At 35.0% G+C, this 22,127-nt stretch overlaps 1 protein-coding gene across 3 annotated transcripts in view; it reads left to right on the forward strand.

Moving 5' to 3' along the window:
• LOC148942708 (protein madd-4-like) overlaps positions 1 to 22,127 on the forward strand; it is a 305,059-nt gene that overhangs the window by 241,986 nt on the left and 40,946 nt on the right. For all 3 annotated transcript variants that reach the window (XR_016143070.1, XM_089102254.1, XM_089102253.1), the window contains 2 exons: positions 5,190 to 5,272; positions 18,536 to 18,737. Coding sequence is in view for 2 of the 3 variants with exons in the window: in XM_089102254.1 (XP_088958380.1) it covers positions 5,190 to 5,272; positions 18,536 to 18,737 (285 nt within the window). In the remaining variant the exon portion in view is untranslated. The remainder of the gene's footprint in view (positions 1 to 5,189; positions 5,273 to 18,535; positions 18,738 to 22,127) is intronic.

A 22,127-nucleotide genomic window follows, 5' to 3' on the forward strand; every position in this document is an offset into this window, starting at 1 on the left:
CAAACACTACTGAAATATTCCAACACTTGCATTTCAACGAAAGAAATTCAAAATGAACTTTGAAAAATCATGAAAATGTAGCTATGACAAGGTAAACCACAACCAAACACTACTGAAATATTCCAACTCTTGCATTTCAACGAAAGAAATTCAAAAAGAACTTTGAAAAATCAAGAAAATGTAACTGTGACAAGGTAAACCACAACCAAACACTACTGAAATATTCCAACTCTTGCATTTCAACGAAAGAAATTCAAAATGAACTTTGAAAAATCAATAAAATGTAACTGTGACAAGGTAAACCACAACATCACACTACTGAAATATTCCAACTCTTGCATTTCAATGAAAGAAATTCAAAATGAACTTTGAAAAATCAAGATAATTTAACTGTGACAAGCTAAACCACAACCAAACACTACTGAAATATTCCAACTCTTGCATTTCAATGAAAGAAATTCAAAATAAACTTTGAAAAATCAGGAAATTGTAACTGTGACATGGTAAACCACAACCAAACACTAGTGAAATATTCCAACTCTTGCATTTCAATGAAAGAAAGTCAAAATAAACTTTGAAAAATCAGGAAAATGTAACTTTGTCAGGGTAAACCACAACCAAACGCGACTGAAATATTCCAACTCTTTCATTTCAACGAAAGAAATTCAATATGAACTTTGAAAAATTAATGGAATGTAACTGTGTCAAGGTAAAACACAAACAAACACAAGTGAAATATTCCACCTCTTTCCTAAAAAAGAAAGACATTAAATATTAACTTTGATAAATAAAGGGAATGTAACTGTGACAATTTAAACCACGACCAAACACTACTGAAATATTCCAACTATTGCATTTCAACGAAATAAATTAAAAATAAACTATGAAAAATCAAGAAGATATAAATGTGACATGGTAAACCGCACCCAAACACTACTGAAATATTCCAACTCTTGCATTTCAATAAAAGAAATTTAAAATGAACTTTGAAAACGTAAGGGAATGTAACTGTGACAGGGTAAACCACAACCAAACACTAGTGAAATATTCCAACTCTTGCATTTCAACGAAAGAAATTCAAAATGAACTTTGAAAAATAAAGGAAATGTAACTGTGACACTGTAAACCTCAAACAAACACTACTGAAATATTCCAACTCTTGCATTTCAACGAAAGAAATTCAAAATGAACTTTGAAAAATCAAGAAAATGTAACTGTGACAAGGTAAACCACGACAAAACACTACTGAAATATTCCAACTCTTGCATTTCAATGAAAGAAATTCAAAATGAACTTTGAAAAATCAATAAAATGTAACTGTGACAAGGTAAACCGCAACCAAACACTACTGAAATATTCCAACTCTTGCATTTCAAAGAAAGAAATTCAAAATGTACTATCAAAAATTAAGGGAATGTAACTGTGACATGGTAAACAGCAACCAAACACTACTGAAATATTCCAACTCTTGCATTTCAACGAAAGAAATTCAAAATGTACTATCAAAAATTAAGGGAATGTAACTGTGACAGGGTAAACTACAACATCACACTAGTGAAATATTCCAACTCTTGCATTTCAACGAAAGAAATTCAAAATGAACTTTGAAAAATTAAGGGAATGAAACTGTGACATGGTAAACTACAACATCACACTACTGAAATATTCCAACTCTTGCATTTCAACGAAAGAAATTCAAAATGAACTTTGAAAAATCAAGAAAATGTAACTGTGACAAGGTATACCACAACCAAACACTACTGAAATATTCCAACTCTTGCATTTCAATGAAAGAAATTCAAAATGAACTTTGAAAAAATCAGACCTTTGGAGGGGGAGGGGGCGGGGGCAGGGGATCGTTCTGTGTCTCAATGCACAAAAAAAGTATAAAAAATGGGGAGGGAATGGGGGGGGGAGGGGAGGAGGAGGAGGTGGGAGGAGGAGGAGGAGGAGGAGGAGGAGGAGGAGGGAGGAGGAGGGAGGAGGAGGAAGGAGGAGGAGGGAGGAGGAGGAGGAGGAGGAGGAGGAGGAGGAGGTGGGAGGAGGAGGAGGAGGAGGGGGGCCGGGGAGGGCCTTTGGGGCACAGGGAGGGCCTTTGGGGCACAGGGAGGGCCTTTGGGTGTCTGGGTGACATTTGGGGACCGGTGGATGGCCTTTGGGACCCCGTTGGTCCTTTGGGAGCTCGATGGACCTTTGGGGGGGCCCGGGGATGGCTGTTGTGGGTCTGGGGTGGGCCTTTGGGGGCGCCGGTGGCCCTTTGGGAGCGTGGGGGACCTGTGAGTGTCCGGGGGGGCAGTTGGGGGCCTGGGGGACAGTTGGGGACCGGGGGAGGGCCGTTGGGAGCCCGGTGGACCTGTGAGGACCGGAGGAGGGCCTTTGGGGCACGGGGAGGGCCTTTGGGTGCCTGATGGGACATTTGGGGACCGGTGGAGGGCCTTTGTGACCCCGTTGGTCCTTTGGGAGCCCTGGGGGGCCTTTGCGGACCAGGGGCGGGCCATTGGGGCAGTGGGGGGCCGGTGGAGGGCCTTTGGGACCCCGTTGGTCCTTTGGGAGCTCGATGGGCCTTTGGGGACCGGAGGAGGGCCTTTGGGGGCACAGGGAGGGCCTTTGGAGCACAGGGATGGTCTTTGGGGGTCCGGGGGGGGGGGGCCAGTGGGGAGCCGGGGGGCCTGGGGAGGGCCTTTGGGGGTCTGGGTGGGTCTTTGGGGGCGCCGGTGTCCCTTTGGGAGTTTGGGGGGCTTTGAGGACCGGGGGCTTCCTTCGGGGTTGGGGTAGGAGGATTGGGACCCTTTGGGGTTGGGTTAGAGGACCTCACAACACTGTTCAAATGAAACTTGTGTATTATAACGACCACACTCAAAACCTCCTCCAAAATCTCTTCAAAATCTTCTTTTAAAATGTCTCTATCTGTTTCGCCGAAATAGTTCAATAACCTGTCTAAAACTGTTTCGCCCAAATAATCCCTAAACGTAAATTCAGCGTGTTACTTTGTTATTGTCATCTCTGTGTTAACTCATTTCAAATTAATATGAAACCTTCTCGCGCGCTAAAACAAATCATCGCTAAGATGTTTCTTGCCTAATTGTTTCCATGGCCTTTGGTTATTAATATCCTTTGGAGTTCGACCAGTAGAACTGTTCCCGAGGCAAAGACATTAATGATTTTGGATCTATTCCTGGAAAAATGTTTCTAGGTGAAAATTTTTAAAGTCTGACAGATGATGTCATTGATTGATTGATCTGTCAAGAAAGGAAAATTAATTTGTTGTTTCTAAGGGGAATTATTGATTCACGATAGGTGAATTGAGGTCGACAGCACAGGTGTTCTGACTCGTGACAGCACCACGTGGTTTATGGTTTTCCAAGTGAGAAAGTTCCTGTTTTTCAAATTCTCACTGAGAAAACCATAAAACAGACATGAATTGCTGTTGTCATCCTAAAATGTGACAAAATCCCTGTTTTTCAAATTCTCACTGACAAAAACCATGAAAACAGACATAAATGTGAGAAAGTTCCTGTTTTTCAAATTCTCACTGACAAAAACCATAAAACATCCATGAAAAACATCAAATAAATCGAACAACACACATAACCATCCAAGAAAACATACATAAAATTGACAAAATTCCTGTTTTTCAAGTGAGAAAATTCCTGTTTTTTCATTCTCACTGAGAAAAACCATTAAACAGACATGAATTGCTGTTGACATCCATAAATGTGACAAAATTCATGTTTTTCAAATTCTCACTGACAAAAACCATTAAAAATCCATGAAAAACATCAAATAAATCGACCAACACACACATAACCATCCAAGAAAACATACATAAAATTGACAAAATTCCTGTTTTTTCAAATTCTCATTGACAAAAAAAACATAAACCACGTGGTTCTCGTGTTAATATATGGTGTTAAAAAAAGTTGTAGGTGGCAGCAGGGGTGCGTGACACGATCAATAGGGTCATTTCTACTGTCTGTATGCTTCCCAACACTATATGTTAACATTGGGAAAAGCTCATAACTTTCAGCCCTCCCCCCGGGGACTTCGGGGGATTAAGTCATCCTAAAAGACATAGTTATCATATTTTAGACCATGCTGAACAAAATGGCTATCTCAAAGTTTTGATCGGGTGACATAGGGAAAAAAATGAGCGTGGGAGAGGGCCTAGTTGCCCTCCATTTTTTGGTCACTTAAAAAGGGCACTAAAACTTTTAATTTCCGTTCGAATGAGCCCTCCGACGATATTCTAGGACCACTGGGTCAATACGATCACCCCTTGGGAAAAAAACAAACAAAAAAAACAAACAAACAAACAAACAAATAAACACGGATCCGTGATCTTTCTTCTGGCAAAAAATGCAAAATGCCACATTTTTGTAGATAGGATCTTGAAACCTCTGCAGTAAGGTTCTCTGATACGCTGAATATGATGGTGTTATTTTCATTAAGGTTCTATAAATTTTAGGGGGTCTTTCCCCCTTTTTCAAAAATCAGCCAAATTTTCTCAGGCGCGTACCTTTTGATAGGTAGGATTAAACTCGATGAAACTTAGTTATTTGAAATCAGCATTAAAACTTGATTCTTTTGATGTATCTATTGGTATCAAAATTCTGTTTTCTACAGTTTTGGTTACCATTGAGCCGGGTCGCTCCTTACTAACAGTTCGTTACCACGAACTGTTTGAAAGTTGTAGAGCTTTTTCACAGTTGTATACAATGAGAGGACTTCGTTATGTATGGAACTTTCCCCTTTGCTCTACTTTTTTTGTTGTTTTTTTGTTTTTTTAGTTTTTGGGGTCCGTTGAATTTTGAATCATTAACTTGGCGGAAGTGATGAAAAACTAGAGAAACAGGGTTAATCAGAGTAAAGCTAAGACCGATAGTCTCCGTGAGAGGCAAAGCTGGCATAACTTTTTCAGAGTTGCATAAAAAATGATGGGACTTTGTTATGCGCGAGACTTCGCTTTGGTTTTTGGCGGGTAGTCAGTGGGGGACAGCTAATTCTCATTTCACTGCTTAGTTTTTATCTATGGTTCTTAATCCTTTTTAGGAGTTTCTTCTTTTCTTTTCCTGCATTTCCGACCATAGATTCTTGTGTGTGCTATGTGATGATGTACATACTTTTATTATTTTTTATTGTTTGTTTATTGTATATGAACAAATCTATCTACGTATCTATATATCTTTTAGGTCATATTCATAATTTTCATTTTGAGTGGCTTGTAACTCCTTGGTCAAACTGCTCGCAAATATGTGGTCCACAAGCTTTTCAGGTAAACTCGTTCTAACTGATTTCGGAGAGCGTTGCAATTATTATTTTTTGCTTAGATATAGTGAGCCTTGCTAAAGGTGTTTCCTAGTTTAACTCTTAATTTTGTGTCATTCCGCAAAAAGACGCCTTTTCCAACATGCATCGACAGCTTTCGCAAGAGACGCATCTTTCTGTGTCCTTAACGTATTTTTGGTGCATAGTAGCACATTCTTGCTCTCGGACAAAGCGAAGGAAAAGAGCCCAATTGGAACGGATTGAAAAATTTATTGGAAATGTTCTTTGATAAAAAAAAAATAACTTGTGCTAAGAATGTAAAACCCCAACAAGATGTTTATGTGGTTTGGTGGCTCGTCCGCCTTAGCGACGATCCTCAAGCCATATGTAGAAAATGTGACAAAGAAAGGTAACAGTATTAAATACATTCATCCCCATCATGGCAGCATGGTAGAAAGTTGCAAACATATTACCTCATTTTGCAGAACTGTAACTTATTCCTTAGTTAGTTATTTTTATAGTTAAATGTATACATCTCCCCTAAAACGAATGGGAAATAAATGTTATTAAGTATTAGCTTGTAATATTTAAATATTAGTATATTTAATATTTTCAGTAAATAATATCTAGAGCGTAGAAAATGCATTATCAACGCCATTTTATCCTCAGAGAAATGGATCTAAAGTGTACTCAATAGTGTATTCAATTATTCGGTTTGGGACAGGGGCCAGTGGCGTGACTCTGTAAGCTTAGCCAGAGTCTTCCCAGCTTTAAATGGGTACCTGGAGAAATCTGGGGAATGTAAACAGGAAGGGTGTGTGAGAGCACAGGATGGTTGGCCCCCAACCCCCCATTGCAAATCCTGGCTGAAGGGCCAAGATACGGAGATCAGCACCGCTGGTAGGGACTGTAAGGTCCATAGCCGTATTATCTACCTTTTTTTAGAAATGGACCTAAAGAAAAAAATTAATAGGACTTTGATTAGTGTGTAGTGACAATTCATTAAAGATGATGTGAATAGTTGGGATAATTACCCTCCTTATGTTTTTTTGGTTATAAGGAAGCCCCACATTGAGCTACAGGTTTCCCATTTTTTGAAGTTTCTGACCGATCCAATCCTAGATGGGTCCTTAATGTGGTAAAAGAATCTAGGGAGAATAAGGTTTTAGAATTGTGTTTACAAACACGTTGTGAAGTGGCACTGGTAGCAATGTGTATAGTGGTGATGTGGTTGTGCCAGTGTTTCTAAATTGTGCCGTTTCTGTATTACCTAGGTAACGTGGTAGATTGCTACCTAATTCTAAGGAACAGGGTATAAATCTAGACTCAAGATAATTAGCAAGACTTCTTTATTTATGAACATGTTTAGAAAATAAAATCCAAAAATTAAGTTTGTCCTAACATTGTTGCAGACAATTTTTTCTTCCGGGTAATATCTCTTAACTAATTGAGTTGTCTTAAACAGTCATTAAATAATCTGGTCTCTGGTGGTATTCCCCTTCTTTGCTTCTTGGGAGAGCTTGAAATAGGGTTAGGGACCGAGAATACATGGATAATTGGGCTGATTAAGGTTCGAATGGGATTTGATAAGCAAGTATTGGAGCCAACGTGATTTCTTTTTTCCATTTTATCTCGTCAACTATTCGACAAGGTTGAAAGATAGAAGTAGAAAAAGTAGAAGTAGCAATTTTAAGCCAGTGTTTTGATATACTGAGTCTTTGGAACTGTGGGATGTTTCATTCTCTACTGAGTGCTACTTATTTCTAATCTACCACTTTGCCTTCCTAGAATCCCCAAGAGGTGTGTATCTCACGTTTTGGGTGGAGTGGTCTGTTTTGGAAGTGTTTTTCTCACTAATTTTACACCCTATTCTAGGTCACTCGTATCCCTACGAGCCCCTAAGAAAGAAGGGGCCGGTTCTGTATTTTTTACTTTTGGTAGTTAATATTAGTCCAAAGAAGTAATAAACTCTCTATTCCATAAATAAAATTTGAAGGGCTAGTTAGAATTGCCTGCCCAACTTATCTGCCCAAATCTCGAAGAAAAAAAATGTGGGGTAAATGGAGAGACTACTTGATGAAAGGCTGTTTTGCCCTTAGACCCTATTGATCATAGGATTATATTACCGCATGTTGTAATATTTTAAGCACCACAACCTTTGAAAGGGTATCCGCAATCAAACCATGTGTGCATTGCTTGTTGGCATCCTTCCCATCCATGTTGCAAACGTAGTCTGTTTTTTTTTTTTTTTTTTTTTTTTTTTTTTTTTTTTTTTTTACTCTCTTAGGTTTTCTCTTATGGCACCCTCAGGTACTGTTTGAAAGAAATGGGGTACTTTCTTTTGTCTATTGTATTACCCCACCCCAAGCTAGTTTTATTTTTTATACTTCCTACTTACTTCTACATGAATCTCTTTGACACCAAAGGAAAAACCTTCCCTCTTCTCTCTCCTTGTTCGGGTATATTGTAACTATGTGCACTTTTCTGTTTTACTTAATTTAGTGCATACGAATACGTGGATACCAAGTAAAAGCAAAGAAATGCAATTGACGATCTAGCCTGTAAATCAGTTGAGCAACAAATAATAGCATCAAATTCTAGGCCCGTTTTTCCTTCTTAAAAGTATTTTGAAGTCTTTCACTTTCGTTGTGGTATTTTAAAAGGACACTTTTTACTCGAAGTTCTTTCTTTTGATTTTACTTCATTCAAAAATTTTGAAAATTATCTTGATTGTTTCAAACGGAATGAATTAAAACAGTGAGAATTCCTGGGATATTTGAGCTGTATTTAGTTTTATAACCCTTTTAGTGACCAGAAAAAAAGCCGGCTTCACAGATTCCATGTCTAGTAAAAAGACCGCTTCGCGGGCCTTTGGGTTGCCTTTGTTCAACCAGAAGTAACCCTGTACTTCCAGCCATTGCAAACGGCTCTCGTTCCTCTGGTGGCAGATAAGACCTTTGGCCCGCACAAATAGACCTTGTTTTCCTTAGGCCTTTGGCCCACGCAATTGCTCAGTCAAGAGAACGATGGCCCCCGGTTCGTTTGGATTGGATCTCAGGCCTTTAGTTCCCGCAAATGGTGCTGACTTCGTTCGGGTGTCGGTAGCTTGGGCCTTGGACCCTCAAAATCGTCGTTAAGATTAAGAAGAACCAAACAGATTATTAGATATTTTAAGCCTATATAAGATTATTATAATATGAGATTATTAGAGACACATAATATATGATATATAATATAAGATTATTAGATATTTAAAAATTTAGATATTTTTAGTTTTAAAAATTTCTAACTCAAACAATATACTGGATAACATGGTTAATTAAAATTAAATAAATTGAAACTTAATCCACTTTAAATTAGAATTAAAATTTAAATTTGCCGATGATTTTGCCGCAAGACTTTTGTTATAAAGTGTTCAAAAATATCAAGAGGAAAGTGGTAGTCCATCATTTAGTACATGCTTCTCCATACCCATTTTCAAGTCTTCTATATATTTTTATCAAAAATGTATAGAAAACAAGAAAATAATATATGGTATAGTATATGTGTACTGTGGAGCTTAATGTCCAGCAGGAAAAAAATAGTATTTTGTTCCCGAGTATTTTAAATTCTTTACTTTAGTGAAAACAATCCTTATTTCAAACTTAATGTTCCTATTTCCTATAATATCGAAAAAAAAATCATGGCTAAAATTATAAAGGCTTATAGGTTATGAGACAAGGGAAAGGGCAAGATTATAGGGGATTATAAGGACTGTGGGCGGAGGGAGTGACATTCCGAAAGACATAGTTTCTGAACTTTTCAACTATGTTGAACAAAATAGTATCTTAAAGTTTTGATTGGGCATGTTCGGGGAAGTCATGGGCGTGGAAGAAGGGCTAATTGCCCTCCAATCACTTTTTACTCTTAAAAAGGGTACTAGAACTTTTAATTTCCAATCGAATGAGCTCCTTTCAAAGTTTATAAGACAACTCCTTCTATACGAAGTACCTTGGTAAAAAAAATAAATAAATAAGAAATTGCCCCTACTTCGCTCTTTATTTATGCAACGCTATTGCGCCGCCAATGATAAAACAAAGCAGCCGACAATTTAAAATCATTATACGAAATTGGAAACGAAACAAATACAAAAACAAATCAAACAGTTCGTGGTAACAAACTGTATATAAGGAGTGACCCGGCTCATTAGTAACCGAAACACTAAAAAACGGAATTTTGATGCCAATAGATACATCAAGGAAATTTTTATGCTGATTTTAAATATATAAGTTTTACTAAGTTTAGTTATACCCATAAAAGTTTACGAGCCTGAGAAAATTTGCCTGATTTTCGAAAAAAGGGGAAAAGGCCCTAAAATTCATAAAATCTTAATGAAAATTTTCAGATTCAGCGTATCAGAGAACCGTATTGTAGAGGTTTCAAGCTCCTATCTGCAGAAATAAAAAAAACAAGTTCTTTTAACTGAAAGTAAGGAGCAACGTTAAAACTTAAAGCGAACAGAAATTATTCCGTATATGAAAGGGGCGGTCCCCTCCTCAATGCCTCGCTCTTTACGCTAAAGTTTTTTATTGTTTTAAAAAAATAGCATTGTGAGAAAGAGTCTAACTTTAGCGTAAAGAGCGAGGCATTGGGGAAGGGACAGCCCCTTTCATATACGGAATAATCTCTGTTCGTTTTAAGTTTTAATGATGCTCCTTACTTTCAGTTAAAAAAAAACTTTTTTCTATTTAATTTTTGATTTTTTTTGGATTAATGCAGGTTTTGATTTTGGCTCACCGCACATGAATAATTAAAACAGAATTTGCATATTACTTGCACTTTTATTTGGTTAAATGGCTTTCTCGAAAGTTGTTTCATTTTATTTACGAAAGTTTTCATTAGTGATAAATATACGTATCTTACAAATTAACTTACGTAACGAACTTCTGTATTCATACATTTTTAATACGTATATTAGGGGGTTCGTTCCCTAGGCAATACCTCGCTCTTTACGCTAAAGTTCGAACTTAGTTCCAATTCTTTAAAAATGACCCCTTAATAACAAAGGCCGTTAATTAGAATAAATAGCTCTTATGAAAGTACTAAAAAATCTTTGGCTTAAATTGCGAGGGATTGACTAAGGGGCGAACCCAATCATACAAGTGATAATTTCTGTTCGTTTTAAGTTTTGATCTTGCTCCTTACTTTCAGTTGAAAAACTTGTTGTTTTTTTTATTTAATTTCTGATTGTTTTTTAAATAATGCTGGGAAATCCGGCGCCCCCTTCATAGCAGTGTCTTTTCCCCCCATGAAAACTTCCTCTATGGAAAGATCCTCCCACATAACCCCTGAACCCCCCCCCCCCCCCTTTACCAGCAAAAGCCCCCCTGAAAATGTCTGTATACTTCTCAATAACCAATACTAAGTGTAAACATTGGGTTAAGTTCATAACTTTCAACCTTCCCCCCGGAGACTTTGGGGGATTAAGTCATCCTAAAAGACATATTTATTATATTTTCGACCATGCTGAACAAAATGGCTTTCTCAAAATATTGATCGGGTGACTTTGGAAAAAAAAATAAGAGCCTAGGTGCCCTCCATTTTTATTGGTCTCTTAAAAAGAGCACTAGAAATTTTAATTTCCGTTTGAATGAGCCCTACCATGATAATCTAGGACCACTGGGTCGATACGATCATTCCTGGGAACACACACACAAAAAAAAAACACGCAGCCGTGATGTTTCTTCTAGCAGAAAATACAAAATTCCACATTTTTGCAGATAGAAGCTTGAAACCTCTACAGTAGGGTTTTCTGATACGCTGAATCTGATGGCGTTATTTTCATTAAGGTTCTGTGACTTTTATGGGGTGTTTCCGCCTTTTTTGAAAATCAGGCAAATTTTCTTATGCGTGTAACTTTTAATTTGTAAGACTATACTTAATGAAACTTATATACATATATGAAATCAGCATTAAAATTTGACCTTTTTTGATGTATCTATTGGTATCAAAATTACGTTTTTTAGATTTTCGATTACTATTGAGCCGGGTCGCTTCTTACTTACAGTTCGTTACCACGAACTGTTTGAAAATGTGGAATTTTTTCACTTTTTGCCAGAAGAAAGATCCCGGATGCGTTTTTATTCGTTTTTTTCCAGGGGTGATCGTGTCGGTCCAGTGGGCCTAGAACATCAGTAGAGGGCTCATTCCAATGGATATTAAAAGTTCTATTACCCTTTTTAAGTGACCAAAAAAATTGGAGGTCAGCTAGGCCCCCTCCCAGGCCGCTTTTTTCCCAAAATCTTCCGATCAAAATACTCAGATTGCTATTTTTGTTCAGCATAGTTGAAATGCCCAATAACTATTAACTTAAAAAGACGAAGATTTTCTGAGGGAAGTAAATAGCGAAGTTGAAACTTAAAATGGACAAAAATTATTACTTCACGGGCTATCTAATATACATATCAATAAAACTAGTAAAAATAAACCAACTAATTAAGCTTATCGTCTCTGTGTGTGTGTCATCTCTGTGTTTGTGTCTTGTTTCTCTGTGTTTTGACCAAACCGAGATCCAGCTATTGAACTCAGCCGTTATGCAGAAGTAATACAAAAAAAAAAAAAAAAAAAAAAAAAAAAAAAAAATCCTAAAATGCTTTATTTTTATTCTGTAAAAATTGTCCTTAATTGGTTTGCTTTTAGTGTACCCAAACTCCTATATTATTTTATGTTTTCAGTAAAGCACTAGCTCTATAATCCTAGAAACATAGGGAAACTTAATTAGCTGGTTTATTTGTACAAGTTTTATTGATATATATTAGATAGTTTGTGAAGTAATAATTTTTGTCCGTTTTAAGTTTCAACTTCGCTCTTTACTTCCCTCAGAAAAACTTTGTTATTTTTAAATTAATCTTTGCTCGGTTTTGAATAAAATGTAATGTAGAAGCAACCCTGCCATGATATTTTTTATTTATATGGAATAATTTATGTTCGTTTAAAAGTTTTAATGTCACTCCTTACTTTCAGTTGATAACTTATTTTTTAATATAATTTCTAATCATCACCAATCTAGGGGAGACAAGACACCTCTAGAAAATACTGCAGACAACCTCAACAGCTACAAAAAACTTTCAGTTTATAACAAAAAGTTTATTATCCATACTTTAAGAAACAATACATGTTTTTCAGGAACGTTTGTTTTTCGATGAACAAAAAGTTGTTTTTACTCGGCCGACTTCGCCTGAAAAAGCCATAATGAAGACAGGGCTTTATAAATCACCTACTGACTAGCAGAAACTAGAAGGCTAGTGTACCAAAAGAGGCTGTTTAAGGGCTCACTTAAAGCTTATTTTTATACCTAATTGCTTTTTATAAATTTGACTTGAAAGGATATTCTTATAAAGGGCACTTTCGGTTGTTTCCTCCATTTTTTTCAAAGAAAAAAGTACATTTTCCAATGAAATGACTACTAAAAGGTGTTTTTTAAAACCTAGAAAGAAGCAAAATACTAAGGGGGCAAGGACGTCTCTTCCCCTCAATTGCCGCCGTTAGAACTAGCACACAGGCTTCATCGCAGAGTGAAGTTTGAAGGTTCAATTCAAAGCTGTTGATCATTCAAGCTTAATTTTTGTTTGATTTTTAGTTGAAAAGTTTTTAGTTTTAGCGAATTTGTTTTCACAATAATCTTTTACTTTTAAGATGAGAAGATTATTTATGAAGCTTAATAAGAGGGCTTATAGGGGGAGTATACGTGAGGGGTTCTCATAAGCCTCCAGTTAAGAAGGCCTTTGGACTATAGTTATTGCAATGGTACCGTTTTATGCTTCCAAACTTTTCCACTTAAAAAGTGGCACCAAAAGTGCCGTTGTTAATGCCGTGATTGAAAAAAAGAAAAAAACCAAGCAGGAATCGAACGCAAGGTAATCCAATTTGAAGCCCAGCACTGTACTAACAAAACCACGCCTCTAATAATTTATTATATTGGTGTTCGTAGGACTTTTAACTGCGTAGCTTATTAAGGGGGCATGTAGGAGGAATATACGGGAGGTATTCTTGCAAACCTCCAGTTAGGGGTTTTGGACCATAATAATTACAATGATACTGTTTTATACTTCCAAGAAAACAGCAATTTTGGCGCCACTTCTTAAGTAGAAAATCTTGGAAGTATAAAACAGTATTATTGTAATAATTATGGTCCGAAACCCTTAACTGGAGATTTGCAAGAATACCATTAAATATTACGCATAAAACGGTATCACTGCAATAACTATAGTCCAAAGGCCTTAACTGGAGGTTTATAAGAATCCCTCACGTATAATAATAAATAACTATAGTTCTCTATAATCCTCAAAACATCGGGTAACTTAATTAGTTGGTTTGTTTTTACTAGTTTTATTGATATATATTAGATAGGCCATGAAATAATAATTTTTGTCCATTTTAAGTTTCAACTTCGCTCTTTACTTGCTTCAGAAAATCTTCGTTTTTTTTAAATTAATAGTTATTTCAACTATGCTGAACAAAATAGCAATCTGAGAATTTTGATCGGAAGATTTTGGGAAAAAAGCGGCCTGGGAGGGGGCCTAATTGACCTCAAATTTTTTTGGTCACTTAAAAAGAATAATAGAACTTTTAATATCCATTGGAATGAGCCCTCTACTGATGTTCTAGGCACACTGGATCGACACGATCGCTCCTGGGAAAACAAAAAAAAAACAAATAAACACGCATCCGGGATCTTTCTTCTGGCAAAAAGTGAAAAATTCTATATTTTTGCAGATAGGAGCTTGGAACCTATACAGTAGGGTTCTCTGATACGCTGAATCTGAAAGTTTTCATTAAGATTCTATAAATTTTAGTGGGCCTTTCCCCCTTTTTTCGAAAATGAGGCAAATTTTCTCAGACTCGTAACCTTTGATGAATGTAACTAAACTTAATAAAACTTATATATTTAAAATCAGCATAAAAATACAATTCTCTTGATGTATCTATTGATATCAAAATTACGTTTTTTAGTGTTTCGGTTATTATTGAGCTGGGTCGCTCCTTACTTACAGTTTCTTACCACGAACTGTTTTATTTGTTTTTGTATTTGTTTCGTTTCACATTTGGTATAATGATTTTAAATTGTCTGCTACTTTGTTTTATCATTGGCGGCGCAATAGCGCTGCCTAAGTAAAGAGCGAAGTGGGGGCAATTTCTTACTTGTTTATTTTTTTTACCAAGGTATTTTGTATAGAAGGAATTGTCGTAAAAACTTCGAAAGGAGCTCATTCAATTGGAAATTGAAAGTTCTAGTACCCAATTTAAGAGTAAAAAGTGATTGAAGGGCAATTAGCCCTTCTTCCAAGCCCATGACTTCCCCGAACATGCCCAATCAAAATTTTAAGATAATCATTTTGTTCAACATAGTTGGAAAGTCCAGAAACTATGTCTTTCGGAATGTCCCCCCCCCCACAGCCCTTATAATCCCTTATAATCTAGCCCTTTCCCTTGCCTCATAACCTATAAGCCTTTATAATTTTAGCCATGATTTTTTTCGATATTATAGGAAATAGGCATTAAGTTTGAAATAAGGATTGTTTTCACTAAAGTAAAGAATTTAAAATACTCGGGAACAAAATACTATTTTATTTCCTGCTGGACATTAAGCTCCACAGTACACATATACTATACCATATATTATTTTCTTGTTTTCTATACATTTTTGATAAAAATATATAGAAGAATTGAAAATGGGTATGGAGAAGCATGTACTAAATGATGGACTACCACTTTCCTCTTGATATTTTTGAACACTTTATAACAAAAGTCTTGCGGCAAAATCATCGGCAAATTTAAATTTCAATTCTAATTTAAAGTGGATTAAGTTTCAATTTAATTAATTCTAATTAACCATTTTATCCAGTATATTATGTTGGAATTAGAAATATCTAAAATTAAAAACATTTAAAATTTTAAATATCTAATAATCTTATATTATAATAATCTTATGTAGGCTTAAAAATATCTAATAATTTGTTGGTTCTTCTTGATCTTAACGACGATTTTGATTATTCTACAAGTTTTATGCAAAAAGATGTAGATTGTAATTTTAAATTATTTTTTTCCTTCTTTGAAAGCAGGATGAAATCAACACCCAGTAATTTTCTTATAGTGACCATTCAAAGACAATATAGTGCTACTCAGTCTGATGAGGAATTAATTTAGAATTTAATCTATACTCTATCTGACGACTGTGACGATACAGTGACAAAAGGAATGTTTAAATACTTCTTTGGCTAAAAGCGTCCCAAAATGTAAACTTCATAAAATACTAAAAGATGACATTCATTTACTCTCTGCTTACAAGGCAACTGAAAAAGTACACATTCAGAAATTGGCTTTTTGCATAGATTCAGTTTTTTTTTTTTAATATATTTGAGCCCTTAATGGCAAGCTAATATTAATTGGATCTTCAAATAAAATCCTAAGTTATTCAATCATTACCTTTAAGACATTTTTTTGTTCTTCTTTTGTCTTTTTAATCCTTTATTTTTACAAAAATGAATTAAAAACTAACAGAGATTAAACAAAAAACAACAAGTTTTCTAGTAAAAGTAAAGAGCGAAGTTATGTCTTGAGCAGAGCAAAAATACAACAACTTAAATTATAATGAAGAATGAATTAAAAGTTAAAATATACTTATATAAGACTCAATAAAAATTAAACTAATAATGAACTTAAAATGCACCATAAATAAAATTGATACTCAACTACAACTAAAAACGACTAGAAACTACTAAAATCGTCTTCTTTGTACCCCTATTTATAAAACAGATAATAAAAGACATACATTAGAGCTAAAAGAAACATATACTAGACTTAATAATAATAATAAAAAAATAATGAACTTATAATGTACCAAAAATAAGACTGACATTCAACTCAAACTCCAAAAGAACAGAAATTACTAGATACATGAACTGAGAAGTTGTGCCCCTTGCATCCCAATTATAGGGCAAGTGTCATTCGCGCTTCACTGAAAGCAAGTAGTGTATCTTCACTTAAGTAGTTTATCTTTTATCATTATAACATTGAAAAATAAATAGATTAACGAAAGCTCTTGAAATTAATGCGATTACTTTTTTATTATCAATCTAAATCCACCAGGCTGATATACACTAAAGTTTTATTAATAAGTTCTTCATTCTAAACATATATCTTTAAAATGCATAAAAGAATCAAATAGATTTGTCATTACGAAACTTCACTTCAAATAATAGAATATATTTCTTCAGAAATTAAGACTATTTATTTTCAAAATGTAATTTAGGCACCTTTGCTCTATATGTTTAAATAAAATAGACCGAAAAAGAACAATTTAGACATTAAATTGTTTTTTTTTAAACATGTGTATTTTCTTTTGTATGATGTTCATTGTTATTGGTATTTTAGTTTTCAATTATTATAGTTTGATTTAATAATTAATTCAAAATTCAACTTGGTTTTTATTTGTTATAACATCAACAACAACGCAACAAAGAAAAATAACGTCCCAGGACTAATCAATCTTTAAAAAAAAAATATGGTACTTTCTTTCACTTTTCTTTCGTTTTACAAATTGTACAATATATTTCATTGAAAACTGTGTGTATTTTGAGCAGTTTAATTTTTATAATATCATATCTAGGATGTTTTAGAGGGAGGGGGTATGATTTGTTTGGGGGGGGGGGGTTACAAGAAACTTTACAAAACACATCAAAATTTGTTGATGTACATTTTTGCAGCCTTTTTACGAGTAGAATTGAACCTTAGGGTGATGGCGGGGAGGATGAATTCCGGTAAAACCTCACACCCTGGGTACTTTGCTTTGGAATTTTTGTTCGAGGTGGGTTACAAAAACTTACAAAACGCATCCAAATTTGTTTTTTAGATTTTTTTACGACTAGATTTTAACCTCCGAGTGAGGGGGGGGGTTGATATGAAGCCTGGTTAACCTTAGTTTTGGATACGGCCTTTTTTATTTACGGGATACGGGAGTTTTTATTTGACAAAACATCCTTTCTTTTTGTTTTGATTTCGCTTTGAAATCGCTTGAATTATATAATGCTTTGAGTAAAGTGCGAATGACACTCGAGCTATAATTGGGGTGCAAGAGGGGAGACTTACCAGTTCAAATTTCTAGTAATTCTGTTTGTTTTGAGTTTGAGTTGAATACCAGTTTTATATTTGATACATTATAAGTTCATTATTGATTTCGTTTTTTTATTAAGTCTAATGTCTGTTTCTATAAACTTTAATATCTGTCTTTTAGGGGCCTAGTATCTGTTTTTTTTTTTAATGTAATTGGGACACAAGGGGGATGACTTCCAAGTTCTTATGCCTAGCAATTTCTGGTCATTCTGAGTTTTAGTTGAACATCAGTTTTATTTTTGGTACATTGTAAGAGCATTAATAGTTCGACTTCTTATTAAATCTAATATCTGTTTCTTTTAAACTTTAGTTCATTGTTCATTATAATTTTGTTAGTTTTTTTTTTTGCTGTGCTCAAGATGTAGCTTCGTTCTTTAGTTTTGTTGAAAAACCTGCTGTTTCAGAGATGTGGATGCAGTATTTAAAAATTAGATTTTTAGTTCTTTTTTACAATACTACTTTGCTTTCTACTTTGTCTTCAAAAAAAAGAAATATATAAACAAGCAAAAAAAACTCATGCTTACTATAATTTAGGTCAACACAAATGAATCATGTTAAATATCACAAGTGAATTACGTCATTTTGATGCAAGTTTTACGAATTTCATTTTTTTTTGCTTTGCTAACAAAAAAAACCTTATCATCTTGAGCTTCGTATGGTGTTAACTACAGTATATGTCAAGAAATTTCTAAATATTTAGTCTATTCTCATATATACAGAAATGGAAAATGTGTTTTGTTTTTAAAGCAAGATATATTTAGTTTTCCGTAAGAGGGAAATAGACATTTTAGCCTTTAAGAAATTTGAAGGAGCGTCAGCCCCAATCTTTTTATTGGTAATTTCTCTTCGTTTTCATCTTGACTTGATTTCATTTATGTTTGCTTATTTTTTCATTTATTAACTCTCATCGTTCCAGGTTTTGATATTGCACTACTCTTATCTGAAGATAATTTTTCAGAAAAAATCATTTATAACAATAAAGGAAACTAATATTTTTGAACAATCGGTTCCGTCTCATTTTCTATTTCTAGAATTGATACATTTCTGATCTTTATGTGGGTTTCAGCTCCATTTTTTTTTTTCTGTTTTCATGTAATTTTTAAAAATTATTCTATTTTAGTTTCGAGGTGTCGATTGCCTTGTGCGCTCGAGAAACATCACTTCTGAGATCACAGTTGACGTAACCAAGTCTCTTTGTGAACTCGCTGGACTTAAGCCAATGCCCGCATCACGTCAGCAATGTGGCCTTGAAAAATGTCCTCAGTGGAGAACTGGATTTTGGAGCCGTTGCGAAGAATCAAAATGCTTTGCTTTGCACACAGGTAAAATCTGTCGGCTTCAAATCTTTTTTCTCTGTTGATATAATCACTCTAAGAGTGGAAAAAAGCTGGTACTGGTGGCATCCAATAAAAAAACTTAGTTTTTCTTATGATGGGCGACAAAAAAGAACAAGAAAAGAAAGAAAATATTTCAGAAGCACCTCACGTTTATCGTTAGTTCTGAAAGTTGTTTATGGAAGGAAGAAGTCTTAAAAACTTTGGAGGGGCTCATTCAGTTGGAAGTTCAGATACCCATGGAGTAACACCCTTTCTGAGATTACAGCTGATGTAGTTTAGTCTCTATGTGAGCTTCCTAGTCTCTTTGTGGGACGTAATCACCACTTGCTATTTTGATTTAAGTCATGAGCACTGCAGACTGTAGCGCCTTCTTTTTCCAAAGATGATACAAATTTCATACCGCGCGCATAGACTCTAAACATATACGTCAGAACCTTAGTTCAGTTACTATTCGTGAATTTAATAGTCGTGAATTTAAGATTCCGAAAAACAGGCTTTTCCACAGGCATACTATGATGTGTACATCAGAATCGCGCATGCGCGAAGGCGGAGTAGGAATCTTGTGTGGTTTTAAGTGTGTATCTCTACTGTGGTCATGAGAGATTCTGTAATTTTATTTATTTTTATTTTGTAAATTATGGTTTTTGTTGCTTTTACTTATGCCATAAACGATTGAAGTTGGGGCAGTTTTAAAATTTTGCAAGATTTCAAAAAAATGTAGACTGATTATTATTCTTATTCTTAACTGGGTTGCCAAAACCTTTCGGAAAGCGGCAATCTTTTTATTCTTACAATTGTCATGAATAGATTAAAAAATGGAGTTATTTTTTCTACTTGTTGATGCTGAAAAGATCAAAGCCCTCACTTTTCGGTTGGTCTAAACCTAACAAATCAATTATTCTTGTGATATCAGATCTATTTTGTTTTAAATTGCTTCCTTTTTTAATTTGTCACAAGGGCGGAAAAAGCCGGTACAGGCGACATCCAACGAAAAAACTTAGTTTGAATCTTATGGTAAGTAACACAAAAGAACAATAGAAAAGAAATAAAACATTTTTTATATAAAACATTTTTTATCTAAATGGGTTTAGCCTTAAAACTGTAAGCCCCTGGGCCACGGGATCCCTAGTGTACAAAGATAATTTTATTTGGGGACATGGTCCCCCAAAAATGAGCCCTTAAATGGTCAAATTTTGATGGGCTTGAAACTTGTATCAGTTATTCAAGAGGCCAAAGGATATGAACCGGCAAGAAAAACAAAATATGGCTCCATCCAGAATAGGGCCAGAAACAAGCCAATTTTCTATGATAGAGAGCAGGTTCTCCAAATATGGCGCTCGAAAATGGTAAAAAAAACAAGATTTTTCCGATCGGGTAGAAACTTTCAGAAAGCGTTACCATGACTAAGGGGACAAACTATTTTGTTGGGATGGAAAAGGGTGTTAGTAGAGCCTAAAATAGTAAAAAAAAAAAAAAAAAAACTTGGATGTCGTTGATAAATTTCGAACTTCTAGCCAGTAAGCCTCGGGGCCGGGGGAACCTAAAATAAAGAGATAGCTTAGGGGCTTGATACCTCCTCCCCCAAGAAAAAAAGCTAAAAACTGATTTTGTTGGCTCAAAACTTATATCCTTATGTCCTTAGCTCCAAGAAAATTCAATAGATAAGGAAAATGAGAATTAATAGCTCCCCTTAACAAGGGATAAAATACCCTGTTTTCCAGACGACTTGAAATTTATGCCCGTATGTTCGTAGGCAAAAGGAACGCTCATGTGCAAAAAACCGTCACTTCAGGGCATGGAACCCCTGAAAGAGGTGTTACAAAAAAATTTCTGATTGGCTTGAAACTTGTATATGAAAGACCTTGGGTCAGGACAGATCCCAATTTGCAAAACAAAATAAAAAATCATAAAACAATTGATTGACCAGAAAACGCCGAGTGGACCCTAGCTTAAAAAGACTAGGGAGGGGGGTTCTTGAATTCAGTTTGAATTCAAGGACCCTCGCCCCAGCCCTTGTCAGAATTTTGACCCAAAAGAGGGTAAAAAAAAAATCGTTTTTACTATTCACTTGGATCGTTATCTGCGCTAAGAAGATGGAACATGTTCATTTTAAGGCGTAAAGTGCTAAAGCTTCAGGCAATTAGCCATAAACTCCATTGTCTTGATTAGGTTTAAACTTACATCTGTAAGTCTTCAAGCCGAAAGAAGCAAAATATAAGAAATGATTTTTGTACATGCTTTCCCCAAAAATGTGGCCAGAAAAGGATCAAAGCTTTATTTCTTTATCTAAAGCACTTTTTTCTACTGTTAAAAATCGTTAACAATTTCTTTTCCTTCTAGATTGCCGAAACTTCCTGGTCTACATTGATTCTAATATGCAAATACTAATATACAATATTGGGTCCGAAAATAGTGCCAAAATATTCACATATTTATATTTATATAGTCTATATTAATATATTCTATATTTATATATTAATATATATTTTTCTTTTTAAATATATTTATTTATTCCAAAAATAGGGTCCAAGGGCCAAAATAAATATTTTTATATTGGTTAGATACTTCCAAGGCTAATGGGACCACCTAATTTTGTTGGAAGGGGGTAGGGTATTAGGGGTACTGGAACAAACCAAGAAATGTCATTGTTCTTGATCAGTTTCTTGATCAGTATGATGCGCCCAATGTGGCCCAAAAGGTTTTATCGATGATTAACGTCAGAAAATAGAGGTAATTTTTAGTGTTTCTCCTATAGTCTATCATCCGACATAGTATGTCGCCTGCATGGTCAAGTGTTTCTTTTACTTAAGATTAGCTTTAATTAAGTAAAAGGTATAAAACTCTTCATGACAGAAAAATTAACATAGGCTAAAACTTTGAATTTACTGCAAAAGTGAAATTATTCCTACTATCCTTTCTTGATTCTTAACTACAAAAAACAAATGAAGTACAATATTGTAGGCAAGCGAGGAAGATTATTATTCAAAGAATGTAAATATAAATTGTAAGGACAATAACTTGAAACTAGGTTTGTTTTACCGATTCGTTGCGCCTGGAAAAGACCAAAAATCCGTTTCCTCTCTTATAGATCGAAGAATTAAAAGGTATGTAGACAGAGTGAGGTAAGCCTCAATGAAAACAGTTCGATTGCATGGATAGGTGGCACCTCCAACTGAGGAACAATATTTTTTTCTCATTTGCTTAAAGTAACAGGATATTTAGACAAGCATAAGACGACCTCAGTGAAGATAGAACTATTCAAGCGAATTTTTCTTTGATTCACGACTCCCAAGATTGACTCATAATTGTTCCTTCTCCGATCGACTTGCTACTTACGGCTTGCTTCTACTCAAAATATAAAATATGTTGAGAAAT

Source organism: Artemia sp. Qi Xiang Cuo, chromosome 16 (assembly GCF_049724085.1).
Source record: "Artemia sp. Qi Xiang Cuo chromosome 16, ASM4972408v1, whole genome shotgun sequence".
Taxonomy (NCBI): domain Eukaryota; kingdom Metazoa; phylum Arthropoda; class Branchiopoda; order Anostraca; family Artemiidae; genus Artemia; species Artemia sp. Qi Xiang Cuo.